We start from the raw sequence: 13,488 nt of genomic DNA, 5'->3' as shown, positions 1-13,488 counted from the left end.
GGAAGCGTCATCAGGTCGCTCGAGGTTAAACGAACCTCACCAGTGTACTGTGAGTGGTTGACGCCGCGAAACATGTCTCGGGTAGGAAACAGCGCACTTGTAGCCGCGAAATTGTGTTTAGCTCGAATCACAGCATTGATGTAAATGCTGTATTTGGTGATGTTTGCTGGAGGGACATGAAATTAATGTAATATGTCCGACTTCCTCACGGCTAGGGTGTGTAGAATAACACTCACTTCCAATTACGAAAGCCGATCAAGGAAGAGAGCCAATCCCCTTTCACAAGAGTTCTAGGTATTCTACTAGTAGAACTGGAGGATCGATTAAAGGATGCGAGCATGACGAGTTCATGGTTGACTTGCGAAAGTAGGCCAACCTCAAGTGGACCTGGGATCCAACATCCACTCATCTTGAACGGCCTCTGCCTTGATGAGATCTATATATTTCTTCCAGACCTGCCTACTAGAAGCACAAACGATAAGAATAGAATTGGTACCAGAATCTTGGCTCGGGCGAAAGGCATGCCTGGCTAGCTTGATTATCTATCATCGCCTATTTCGAAACTCGCGGCGATTCGCTTCACGCATCCTTTGGGTGAGAAACCCCGCAAAAGATCAGATGACTCGCATAAGTTACATACAAATGCCGAATGAGCTAAGAAAGCATTTGTAAGAAATCTAGACCATCCAATGACGCGCTATCAATGACAAGGTGAAATCGACAAGATTTTTGTGGGGCCCTCGTCCACGCCCTCCACTCTACGAGACCATGTCCCCATGACTCCAACTCTTGACCATGATAATGCTCCGAACTTCGGCGGCAGAGACTTTGCTTCGACATCTTCAGTTTTGGAAAAGGTATGGACTCGCCAAGGGATGAACGAGAGCAGGTGTTTGCTGGACTGAATGAGTCCTTTACCGAGTATCTTGACGACCCTGATGCGACTCGATTTCTCGACATTGACCTCGACGACATTGACATTGGCGAAACCTTTCCGACGAGATCACTGATACATCATGGCTCTCTACAGCCTGTACAGATTTCAACGGAATCCGTTCAGCCCGGTCCGGATCCCCGGGAACCACTCGTCTCTAGTCAGATCTATCAGCCCAAGCCGATCAAGAACCTCGGAAACGGCTTCTTCGGTCAAGAAGCCAATCCCATGAACGGCTTCCAAACCGGTCTTCAACTACAAGACACCAGGCCAATAGAGTCACTCCCTTGGTCCCTCGACAGTACGGAAGCGAATCAGGAACCATTGCTACCAAATACTAACAAGAAGCCACCCCCAAAGATCGGGAAACGCTTCTCTTCAGAGTCCATCAGAGTCTTGAAATCATGGCTTGCTACGAATATCCAGAAGCCTTACCCCGGACCTGCCGATGTCGAAGCCTTGCAAAGAAAGACTGGTCTCAACAGACAGCAGATTACTACTTGGTTGGCCAACGCGCGCCGTCGATTAAAGAACCAGCCTGAACGGCCACCTACCCCTCTTGTACGATCATCAACCCCGGTGTCCATCAACAACTTGGCTTCCTTCGAGGACATGGATCCTCTTCAGCGATGGCAGAACTCGCCCCCCGAACACGAACCCGCGACTGCCTCGGCCATCGCACAGGCGATGCGCGGCCTTCCATCGACGACATATAGTCCTGATCGTGCATTCTCAGGAGATTCAGATCCCGGGAGATCTCTACGGAGCAGCTCATCCGCCAGTACGAACGCTTCTCAATCTAGCTCCGCATACTCTCATACGTCCGGGACCTCTCTCAGATCCCTCGACCGAATCAGAAAAGCCATCAAGCGCAAGAGACGTCGCGTGCCCGCCGAACGGCCCGTCGTCTTGGATAGCTGCCATCCTTACCAGTGCACATTTTGCACAGAAACGTTTAAGACAAAGTGGAGTTGGAAGCGTCACGAAAAGTCGTTGCATCTGTCACTTGAGCGATGGGAGTGCGCGCCCTCAGGTCCAACCGTGTTGAACGAAAAGTCCGAAACTGTGTGTGTCTACTGTGGACTTGTCAGCCCTGACATGAACCATTTACAGAGCCACAACTTTGGAGCCTGTCATGGCCGGGCGCTGGAAGAGAGGATGTTTTACAGGAAAGATCACTTGCAGCAACATCTCAAGCTGGTTCACAACGCACAGTACCAGAAGTGGCCCATGGATTCGTGGAAGGAAGCGAGTGAGGAGATAAAGTCACGCTGCGGCTTTTGCGGAATGGTCATGAAATTTTGGTCTGATCGTGTTGACCATCTGGCCGAACACTTCAAGGCAGGCCAGACAATGGTGAATTGGAAGGGGGATTGGGGGTTTGAGAGTCAAATGCTTGACATGGTTGAGAACTCGATGCCGCCGTGTGAGCAATCTCTCTCATCACCCTTGTATCTGGTTGCTGACTGTTAATAGATCTTATTCATTACGAGAGAAACTCACCTTGGCCGTTTACAACTCAACAAGGTCTCACGGGGTCGCCGGCCAGCGCATTCGAGCTCATCAAGGTGGAGCTGGAGTACTTCAACGCCTACTACACCAACGCAAGGCATTCTCCACCCCCAGACGAGGAACTATTATACGAAAGCTGCTGCATAATCTTTGGCGCCGAGATATTATCTAAGGAGTCAGCGATACCGGAACCCTCTTGGCTGCGAGACTTGCTCATGTCCTCCGAAGAGGTCGTCAAGCAAGCGCGGATACGCCCGATGAAGAGCGCCGCCAAGTCGAGAATCACGGCGCTGAGGATCAACGGCAAGGATGATATCTTCCAGGCATGTCCTATGGAGGAGAGGTTGCAGATATACACGGAGATTCCAAAGCTGTTGGCTCTCAAGGTTGAAGATGATGAACTGCAGAGGGAGGCATGTGCGGTCGTTCAGGCCATGAATGAGTCGTCGCCGCATCCGTCTGTCATGTTTGTCAACTTTTTGACTGGGTTGATTCTTGGCTCAACTAAATGGCTTATTCCATTTCGTCAACGGGCTGGCTTAACAACGGAAGACGCGATCTCAACTGCGATCCTGGATGCCGGTGGGCCACGGGTTGTTGCTGACCTAGTTCCAAGCATCGAGCCACTACCTCTCAGCACGGAGCAGCCGAGTCCCGCGGAGGGGTGGGAGATGACGGACAGCCCAACGGAAAAGCCGAAAACAAGTGGTATCGAGGTACCGGCATCATATCACCTTTTCGATGCCAACTGCTACCGACGGCTTGGGCGGGAGCTGACACGGTTTGTCATGAGCACCATGTCCTCGCGGAACCCGAAGAGTCATGTTCCTACGGATGAGGAGCTACAGCATCAGGCGAGGTGGATAATGTTTGACGAGTGAGTGTATTTGCACCTGGCTATCTATAGTTACTAAGTTTTGTAGTGGCGATCCATGGAATCAGACACCAGCCGATAATCCCAACTGGCTGGAGCAGTTCAAGAAGGACGTCGGTCTGTTGGATGAAGCAAGTCCAAGCCAGGTTCTAGATGAATGATTCGGTTTTATTTGTGCAAGCCTCCATCTCTGTACATCTACTGGAGACTGAGATATGTTCTAAACCTAGAATGATACCCAAACAAAGGAAATGTATTATTATATCAGTTCTGATAACCCTCCTATTCCAATCCCTCCACACCTTTTTGCTCCTCTACAGTATCATCTCCTCAACATAATGCTACCTATTCCCCTTATTCATGATGAGTAGTGATGAATGGAATCACACAAATTGCTCACCAAAACCCACCATGGATCGAAATCCCCCCTTCTCTTGTTCCGCAAGCCACTGTCACTGTGACCTGCCAACAACTAACTAATCTCGCCAAATCTGAGACTAAAGCACGGTTAGTTGGACTCCTCGGGCACACATTGTCTGGAACCTTCCTGTTGGTGAGCACCTGGATATTCGCCGAGTTGGTGAAACCGCTGAGCCTGTTCCTTCTTGCGCCAAAAGATGCCAAAGGTTAAGAAATTTCCCGCCTTAGCCAGCAGGGGCCGGTCATCTGAATCCTCTTCTCCTTCGACTTCGGTGCCATCTTGGGAGAGGTAGATGTGGTAGTCCTTGGGCAGGAAGCGACCGGGGTGCCAGACGTTCCAGAGGATTGAGTTGATGAGCATAAGGACCGCTTCGAAGATGTAGAAGAAGACTTCATATCGTAGAATGGGACTGAGTGTCATGAGGGAGTCGACGTCGTCAATGTCCACCTTCGTATTTCCGGTGTGCTCCACTAGCCGGTAGATGCAACGGACGAGGATGAGCGCCATACTCATGTACAAGGTAGTCAACAGCGTCCTGACAGCCGTAGCTTGGACGTTGGCATTGGCGCATCGGCACTGGAATAGATAGGCGAGGTATACAAAGATGACGATGATGATGAGCTGGAGCGAGATGGCGGCGATGGTCAAGTGACTACCAAGGGCCTGCTTCTCGGGGGTTGACGACGTGTTGGCGGATAGAGACACCCCCAAAGAGTTGAGAAGCTCAACAAGGCCCATAAGACCACCAAAAATGGCAAGAACTTTGCCTGGGGCAATGGGCGCGCAGTAGGGCACGTAGTAAAAGATTCGGCCGAGGACGTGATAGTTGGCGAGTTCAAGAAGGGGGCTGGAGTGCCTGTTAGTTGAGAGGTTTGGACTTGGAGGGTGGATTAACTCACGGGCACACGTAAATGCAGACCTGACTGGTGATGAAAATGGACAGAGGCAGCTTGGTCGTCGTCTTATACAAGTAGTTGTAGGCGCCGTACTGGCGGATTGCATAGCCAGCCGTGAACATGACACCGCAGATGCAGTGTAGACCGACGAGCTTCCAGGCCGTATAGCGACTGACAGAGGATGTAAGAGGTTGGACTTGAAGTGTTTGGAGACGAGGTACTTACTGACATTGCCAGACATGGAAGATAGTTGAGATGGCGTAGGCGATGGTGAAGAAGATGGGGGCTCCTTTGTTAGGAGCATAGACGTACAGACTGTAGGGGACTATACCTGTTAGAAGAAACCCTAGAATAGAGATTGCGGTTCTTACCAGGCTCTCCAGCACCAGCCATCTTGAAATCGAGTGACAAATGAAATGTCTCGTGAGGGAACGGTGGACGGCAGTCAGTGGATCCAAGGGGAAATTGTCAAGGCCTTCCTATCGCAGTGTCTGCTCTGCAACAAAGATTGAAGAAAGTCTCATTTTAAAGACAAAAATGCAACAGCTCGCAACCCGAAATAGCCATGGCAACGCGTCATATGCGGCTCCTGAACGGCAACAGGATCGCTAATACAGGATGAGGCCATTCCCAATTAGGATAATAGAAATGCCAAGAAATTCGGCCCCTGTCAGCTAGACCCTGGTCGCGTGGGGACGGGGCTGACGATGGGTTCAAGGGATGATTAGACTGCGACAGAATATGCGATCTTATTTTTAGGTGTGCCTTTTGTTGAGGTTGCTAAATTGTGTTGAAATCAAAGCCGAATAATACATCGGAAAGGGGGAGTGTGTCTTGGCTCGGAAGGAATCTTTCCGTGGCGAGATCCTCGTTCATGGAGACAGGTTGGGCTTCCGGGGCAAGATTGAAGGTCTTCATGATCTCATCCATATCCAAGTCGGTTAAAACAAGATCGAAGTCGCCCTGATGGCCATTTGGTGGCTGTTCCTTAGGGTTCGAAGCCTGACGTGTTGGTTGGCTAAAGGTTGCTTCAACAGGCCGAGCTACCTCTTCGGCTTGACAACTTGAAGTGGCGAGAGCCGAAAAGTCCCCAACATGAACGTTCAACCGATCCATAATCGCAAGCAAAACCCTCATTGTCCGTCTCGGAGCAAAACACTTAGCCTGATGCTCCCCCAGAATCTCCAAGCAGCTTCGAAGGTACTTGTAGGCCCCTGACTCAGGACCTCTCTGCGCAGCCATGCGGACGTGAATTGTGGCGCTTACGTATGTTGCGTATGAAACGAAGTAGGGGACCGATTTGAGGCAAAAATGTTGCCTGTAGACCTGTAGCATGTGGTGGATCTCCAGCGCTGATACTGCACAGTGGGAGAATGCATCGCGGGCTGCAGACGCTGAGACAGATTGTAGATGGCCGTCAGAGACGAAGGGTCGATGGAGCAGAATGACCAGAGAATTGTACATAGCCCTGTAATAATTAGTGGCCTTATCATGTGTGCTGTAGAGGCTGTCTTACAGTAAAGACAGGGTGTGGGGGAGGATTGTTGAATTGCCGGGGTTGTTCAGATGCACAAGCAAGTGTGCAGGCATCTCACTCCTCCAGCGCTTCAACTCACTATGAAGGGCATTCGAAGCATCGAAAAGTTCTTGAGGGTCCCTAGAGCAACTCTTTTCTGAGTAGAGGTTGCACAGAATTCGATCCATGATGATACTGAGTTTGCAAAGCTGCTCAAAGGTCGAGACACTATATGTCGGACAACCCAGCTGTGTCGGACGTTCCGAGTAGGTATTGGTGTTGAACTCTTCAAGCTCTTCATATTCGTCAAGAAACTGAATCGGCACGCGGTTATCGGCTTCTCTGAGTCGTGCGGGTCGGCCTTGATATATCGATTGCACTTTGTCAAGGGCTATTGACTAGTCAGTGACACGGTATTCCCACAAAACTGCAATGGCATACTAAAGGCTGCCCAAAACACTCTTCGGTGCACTTCTACATCCTCTGGTGTGTAGTTTGCTGATCCCCCATTCCCAGCGGCATCGACGTGGATACCAAGATCAACAATCATGCTGATAGCGAGGCCCATGTAATGCCACGACAGACTCGTCTCATCACACCAAGAGAAGAGAGCGTCGGCAACAATAAGGAGAGCCTGTATCGTAGTTACTCGGCTCTTGAACAAGACTTGTGAACCGTGCAGAATCTCCTCGAACTTAGCGCGAAAGGGTCGTCCGGCCGAGTCCTTGTTATCGACGTTGCTCCGCACTGCTGGGTCGTCTGAATACTTTGAGCCTGCAAATAAGATGGCGTTGAGCAATAAGTCTGAGTAGTATAGACCTTTGCAGACCATGTCTCTCATAAAGACTGGTCGATAAACGATGGAACCTGCGTAGTGTTGGCGGTTCCAGAAATTTGAAAGGAGCTCCATGCCAAGGGCAGGATCTATGCCTCCAAAATCAAGCTTTCCGGCCCTGAAGTTGATGACCTCATATTGGCCTACGGTTTGAGTTAGCTAAAATCGCATATTGTGTTCTCAGATGGCATACGTTGCCTCGTCGTCTCAGCTAAAAGCTGATTCTTCGCGACAAGATTAGATGACTCAACTGTGCAGCCGGGGGCAGGCATGGGAGATTCTGGCTCAAAAACGACGCTCGAAGGGCCGTGGAAGGGAGTTTGGTTTGCTTCATCTGGAGTTGCGGAATGGGACAAAGATACGTCGTGGTGAGGACCATCGACAGTCTCTGACACGTGGATAGTGTCAGAAGCGGAATCATGGTGATTTGGGACGAGGATAGGATCACCCAAGGAGGGTTGAGAAGTGCTCGATGGCTGTTCCCTGTTCAAGCTTACGCTTTGTAGTCTCAGCAACTCGCGAAGTTGAGCGTTCTCCTCTTCAAGGGTGTGAATGCGAGCGTTGGAGGGCCTAGAAACCAGTATCAGCGGATGAACTAATCCACACCAAGAGAACGCGTACCTAGCTTGTTTGGTCCTCTTGGTGTATGTGCACTCAATAGCTCTCCCTTGACAATTCTCGCACTTCGGCTTCGCATTGTCACATCCCAGCTAGCATCGCTCACTTAGCATTGACCGAAATGAAGGGCGTCAGGGCTTAGTAATTAGGCTTACCTTTCTTCTTCGGCAAAAGTCGCAGGCATTAGAAGTCCGCTGAGCTCGCTTGTGGACTGTGGCCATTAGTATGAGAGTGGTTGGCACTTGAAAGCGGAGAATGATGTGCCGTCGGGTGGCGTGAAAGGAATAAGATGGTCCGCTGGCGAGAGACCAGGGTGCAGGTTAAGCTTCGGAAAACGCACGTGCAAAATTACTAATTCTCAAGGATTGATAATTCTTCAAAATACACATACCTACGTGCGAAAAGGTTAGAGAAGTCAGTTAATTATGATATTTATTTCTCCTATAAATAAAACAATCCATACTATCTTCTCAGCCTCCTACATCAACCTCAGTGTCCGATCTGTCCACCTCTCTTGCTTCTCGCTTGGAAATATCACCCAGTACCCCACCCTCTCTGCCCCGTTCTCAAAAGCACCACCGGGCGCCCGCAGTATTAACCCATGAATATGAGGATGAATGATTCCATCACTACTGCCCACTGCAAGTGCCAAATACTCATATGGACCGTGGGCGGCAGATCCCCTTGCCCATATCTCCTGCCGGCTGGGGTAGGGGAGTGGACACATGGTATAACTGTCAATGGTATAGATTGGCACGGAGGTGAGAGGCCGTCGATTGAATTCAGAGGACACGGGATCGTCAAATATGGCAATGCCCATTTGAACGTGTGGCTTTTCACCATGCATAACCTGCCAGCCTCGAAGAAACGGCTTTGTTGGACCCCTCACGGTGGCATGCCCTCCAAAAACCTCACCGAAAGGATTGAAGCCGCTAACGGGTTGAATGTCCCAGCTAATGAGGTTTAGCAAATCCTTCCAGTCGCCACCGACTGTGCTGTACATCATTGCACCGTTGATAGCAGCCCAGCTCCATGACGGCGCACGATATGGCCGGACATGGTGGCAGCTTAGACCACTGCTAGCTCGCCAGACAAGCCCGCGGGCAAAGTCAGAGCTCCAGAGGCCAGCAAGATATTCGCCAGAAAAGACGGGAAGAAATCTCTGGGCCAAGCCGGCGAATGCTGGTAGCTTATCTGAGTCATACGTGAATACCCGGTCACTGTAGTCGCGTACAAGCTGATAGTAGCCTGATTTTATCTCGTTGATATCGGCAAGGTCTGTTTTTCTTGGTATGCTGGGTTGCAACACCGGTGCTAGGGGCTTGAGATGGGAGAGGTACGGAAAAAGCGCATCTCCGCTCGGGACACCATCAAGAGAGCGGAAGTGTGTTGGACATTTCCAGTAAATTTGACGATCATCAAAGAAGAGTGACCGTAGAGACAAGGCGTTTTCTTGAAAGGTCCAACCACGTTGGCTCCAAGCAGAGGTGTAGTAAAGATCCCGAAACGTTTTTTCATTACTTTTTCTTCTGCTTACCGAAACAGTAGCAACGTCATCTGTGTCTGGGAAGACCTTGAGGCAGATTGGTGTTGGAGCAGGTTGGCTTGCCCTCTTGAGGATACCGTCACGACTCCCGGTGGATGTCATGGCGCAAAGTGTGACTGCCGAGCCTAGATAGATATCATCCATAACTTTTGACTCATGTGCCCACTATATAGCGTTAAATTAACATCCCCAGATACCGTACCACATATTGTCCCGTAGGGTTACTCACGTCTTCTTGGGAGTCTTGCAATACGCACAGAGCGTCAATCCAGAGATGGCGCATCCCAAGACTCCTTGTGATTCTAACTGCATCCTGGAAATTGGCCGGAAGAGCCTCAATAGGAATTGCGGCGAGGAAGTCAGGCAATGTATGTGTCGTCAGTTTTGGTGATATCTCGCCACCCCAGCAGTGACTGAGACTCACATACCTCCCCCGTCTCCCGTCTGTCTTAACAAGTCGGCAACTCGGTGGCTCCCCTGGTGTTCCTACGTCCAAGACTCTCGTCGGGAGGTAAGAGGTCTCAGTAGAGTGACAGGCGGCGTGGGAATGTCGACAATCGTTCAACCAGCCCTTAGCAATGTTAAGATTGGCAGAGGATCCCAAATCAGGATCAATGTGGTGACGACCAACCCGATAGCCCCCGACCGTAGCAGCCTCGTCTATCATGAAAGTGTTAGCAAGCTTTGATTAGGGATTTGCGGGTGTCCTTGAGGGCCTGGCCCTACCTCGAGGCGCGATTAGATTGAGTTTGAGTAAAGGGAAATCATCAACCTCAACCATGAGCGTATCAAACACTTCGGCATCCTTGAATTTGTTCTTGAAAATCAAGTGGCTCGCGCCAATGGCGATTTTAACAGGAGAACTTGCCGGTCTCCTTGACATCACGAATAGTGACTGATTAGCGGCATCTTCAGTGTCTATCCAGCCAGTAGGCCCGTTCTCGGGTAGGGTTCCTTCGGCTTGCCCAGCCTGTTCAATCAGGGTTTCCTTATAGCAGTCGATGATGAACTTGCAAAAGTCACAGCCAGACTGGGCAGAGTGGTAGAGCTCTGGAAAAGAGTTGTGATGATTGTAATAGCCCTTCTCGGGAAAAGGGTACCGCGAAACCTCGCCCGCTTGCTCGGCAAGCTCGATTAGACGGCTGATCTTGAGCTCAGAGCAAGGGCGGCATCGCAGGTGGGCTCCAGTCGGGGAATCCTGGGGTATTGCAAGCCGTTGTTGAGCCGTCGGTTGTCCTTTGGACAAGTGACGACGCTTGATGGTTGGCCAGGGATCGACTTGCTGACGACAATTCAAGCGGTTCAAGAATATATCACGGGCGAGCCTGGAACCCTGCCAGAGAGAGGAAGAAAGCCGCCATTTCGGGGTAGTAGCACAGTATAACAAAGTCGTATACATTGCAGAAGCGGTGCGGCGGGTTTAGTTTTGCTCAGTGGTAAGTGTTCTTTGTTGCCGAGTGCGGGGAGAGGGAGTGTTCGGATAAGGCAAGGTGCCAAGAGAAAATCATAATAGAGCCATGCAAATGTCTTAGTATTCTTTCGTTATAGAGATATATCACTACTTTGAAAGGACTTGTAATCTAATGACAGTGATCTTAATATAAATACTCACAACTCCAATTTCACTTATTACATCTTTTCAACTCAGCTCACCTGAAGGTATTTCCACATTGTCAATTTTACCATACTAAAAGCCTACTTCTTTACATAAGGGGAAAGAGTCTCAGCAGATCGTCTCAACAGCTCAGTGTAATAGCTCTCCGACAGCAACCCAGATCCATGATCAATAATAAACTTTAGATGATCCGCCGTGACCTCCAAGTTGCTCGTTTCCAGCTGCACTGTACCAAACTTTCCAACCGGCGTACGGTCAATCGACGGCATGAATTCGACCGACAAAGCTCCATCGTATCCTGCGTCGACAAGAGCTTCCATGATCATGGGCCAATCGAGTGATCCATCGCCAGGAGCAAGGCGATTGTTATCTCCCACGTGGAAATCTACAATGCGGCATCGACAGGCTCGAATGGCAGCGAAGAGGTCCTTCTCCTCGAGCGCCAAGTGGAAGGGATCAAACGCGATTCCCACATCGTATCCAACCTCGTCAGCGAGAGCGAGAGCCTGGTTTGTCCTGTTGAGGAAGTACGTCTCGAATCTGTTGAGAGGCTCCAGTCCAACTCGAATGCCTTTTTCCTTTGCGAATGAGGCCACCTCGCGGAGGCCTTCAACAGCCCATTTCCATTCACTCTCCGGAGTTGAGGTGGGGATAATTGTGCCAACATTTCCAGGGACGATGGTGACGATCTGTCCTCCCAGCTCTGCTGACAGTGTCACCACATCTTTCATGTAATTGATTGTGTCCCGTCGTTGCTGAGCATCGGCGGCGATCAAGTTTCGCTTTCCCTGCTGGATGGTGACTGTGCCCCAGCACTTGATGTTGTACTTTTTGAGGAGCTGGCGTGTTTCTTCGACGGGGAACTGATCTGGCTCGCCAGCTAGTTCGATGCTAGTGTACCCAAGGTCACTGAGCCGCTCGAGAGTCTTCTCCAGCGGTTCTGGGCGCATCCAAGTGTGTGAAGCCAAATGCATGATGATCAATGAGATTGAACATAAATTGTATGAATAATGAGAGAACAGGAAAGATCAAGCACATTTTATACCTCAATTTTATTGCAGAAGCCCTCTTATTCATCACTGTGCCGTGTCTCGGAACATGGGATTCCGTTGGAGTTGAGTGGAGAGATGCTTGCATGCGGCGGATCATCATCATCCGCCTTATTAATCCACACATTTCTAAGGCGGAGCATCATGTTCCGCCTCAAAGCCCAGTGTTTCTTGAGATAAACAATTGTATATATACTTCTATTATATCCAAAATATGACGAAAATGAATCTCAAGATCATACACACTTATCCATAACTCACCTCAACCCTGACAACATGGTCACCCACTGGACTGACGAGTCAATCTTTGACTCGTACAACATTTTTGAAGAGACGTGAGCAACACTCTCGAGCATTCTTTACCGCAGCTAACACTATGAAGTTTCAAGATTGTCTCGTCCCATGAGATTAAAGCTGCTGTTTTGATCCCCAAAACCCTCAAGCCAGGTTCCCACCCCGTCATCTATCACCTCCACGGCGGATTTCTCGTCACCGGGTATGGCTTGTTCCCTGCCTTCTTCCCAAAGTGGGTTGACAAGCTGGCTCTCAAGCACTCGGCTATTATTGTATCGCCCGATCACCGTCTTTTGCCCTCTGAAAATGGTGTGGCCGATGTGCTCGAGGATCTTCAAGACTGCTGGCAGTGGACAAAGCTAAAGCTACCCGGCATCCTCGAGACCAAGGCACCCGGCCACTTTCTTGACTTTTCGCACACACTACTTGCTGGTGGCTCAGCTGGGTAAGGCTTTTCATTAATAGCATGTAATTATTGGCTAACCCCACTTGCAGTGGCTACTGTGCGACAGAGCTCGCTCTCTCACACCCTGACGATTTTCGAACCCTCGCAACTGTTTATCCCTTTCTGGATCCCAGGGACAAGGTGTACGTCGAGGGCCCAGGACCTGATGAACCCACCATTCTTCGGGCAGACCTAAAGGACATGCCATCCAAGGAAGAGACACTGGTTTGGATCGAGGAGACCCGTAAGGCGCCTCATTCCAAAGACGGCCTCGACAGGATTCCTTTCCCAATCGCAGCTTGTCATTCTGGCATCTTTGCGTCAGAAATATTCGACAACAAGAGTCTGAACAGGACAGAGTTCTTTCCACTGGAGAGAATCGAGGCTGGCGAGAGGCTACCTCCAAGGATGTGAGCTTATGGACTTCTTTGTGAATCAACTTGAGCTAACGTAAACACAGGTGGTTGATGCATGGGGATGATGACGCCACCGTACCAATTAGGGGAACTTACAAGTTTGTCAATCTTGTACGCGAGAAGCTTCCGCAAACCATTCTGAGATTTGATGTCTGTCCTGGACAAGATCATGCGTTTGACTTTGACGAAAGCACTTGGGAATCATTCGCCTCAGAGGCGCTGGACTTTGTCACTAGAGGATGGCTCATTGAGGGCTGAGGTTCCCGCAAGCCACCTGTGATAGCAATGATGGAGAAGGAGCAGCCAAGGACAAGATTGACTAGGCATCTGGACTCGAAATACAGACTAGGTTTAAACTCGCGTGGTGCTTGTGAGAGCCCAGACTGGGGTTCGCCTCCGCTCCCAAAAGACGCCGGGCTATGTCGACTCGTGCGTTCAGTACGGTTTCCAGTAATAGAGACCGGTCTGCAGGGCCAGATTGATGCGTTTCCAACCTCTCCATCATCATCGCTTCCTC

The 13,488-nt window shown here is 50.2% G+C and overlaps 4 protein-coding genes across 4 annotated transcripts; 2 read left to right on the top strand and 2 right to left on the bottom strand.

The window, feature by feature from the left end:
* Positions 1 to 859: 859 nt before the first annotated feature.
* Positions 860 to 3,327, top strand: LRP88_01591 (uncharacterized protein; the record flags this gene model as incomplete). The annotated part of the gene is made up of 2 exons (XM_083238268.1): positions 860 to 2,360; positions 2,411 to 3,327. The coding sequence occupies 2 exons, from the start codon at positions 860 to 862 to the stop codon at positions 3,325 to 3,327; spliced, it is 2,418 nt and encodes an 805-aa protein (XP_083106773.1).
* A 501-nt stretch (positions 3,328 to 3,828) lies between these two features.
* LRP88_01590 (transcription factor domain-containing protein) lies at positions 3,829 to 7,260 on the bottom strand (the record flags this gene model as incomplete). Its single annotated transcript, XM_083238267.1, has 6 exons — positions 3,829 to 4,588; positions 4,641 to 4,808; positions 4,863 to 4,962; positions 6,254 to 6,544; positions 6,595 to 7,131; positions 7,182 to 7,260. 6 exons carry the CDS (start codon positions 7,258 to 7,260, stop codon positions 3,829 to 3,831), a joined length of 1,935 nt encoding a protein of 644 aa, XP_083106772.1.
* Positions 7,261 to 10,847: 3,587 nt separating this feature from the next.
* Positions 10,848 to 11,741, bottom strand: LRP88_01589 (xylose isomerase-like protein; the record flags this gene model as incomplete). The annotated part of the gene is made up of 1 exon (XM_083238266.1): positions 10,848 to 11,741. One exon carries the CDS (start codon positions 11,739 to 11,741, stop codon positions 10,848 to 10,850), a length of 894 nt encoding a protein of 297 aa, XP_083106771.1.
* Positions 11,742 to 12,092: 351 nt separating this feature from the next.
* LRP88_01588 (Alpha/Beta hydrolase protein) lies at positions 12,093 to 13,229 on the top strand (the record flags this gene model as incomplete). Its single annotated transcript, XM_083238265.1, has 4 exons — positions 12,093 to 12,151; positions 12,199 to 12,555; positions 12,606 to 12,965; positions 13,016 to 13,229. 4 exons carry the CDS (start codon positions 12,093 to 12,095, stop codon positions 13,227 to 13,229), a joined length of 990 nt encoding a protein of 329 aa, XP_083106770.1.
* Between the last annotated feature and the right edge of the window lie 259 nt (positions 13,230 to 13,488).

Source organism: Fusarium phalaenopsidis (genome assembly GCF_050370095.1).
Source record: "Fusarium phalaenopsidis strain FUZ10S chromosome Unknown contig_32278, whole genome shotgun sequence".
NCBI lineage: Eukaryota > Fungi > Ascomycota > Sordariomycetes > Hypocreales > Nectriaceae > Fusarium > Fusarium phalaenopsidis.
Note: the sequence above shows the minus strand (reverse complement) of the source record. Positions and strands in the feature narration are given on the sequence as shown.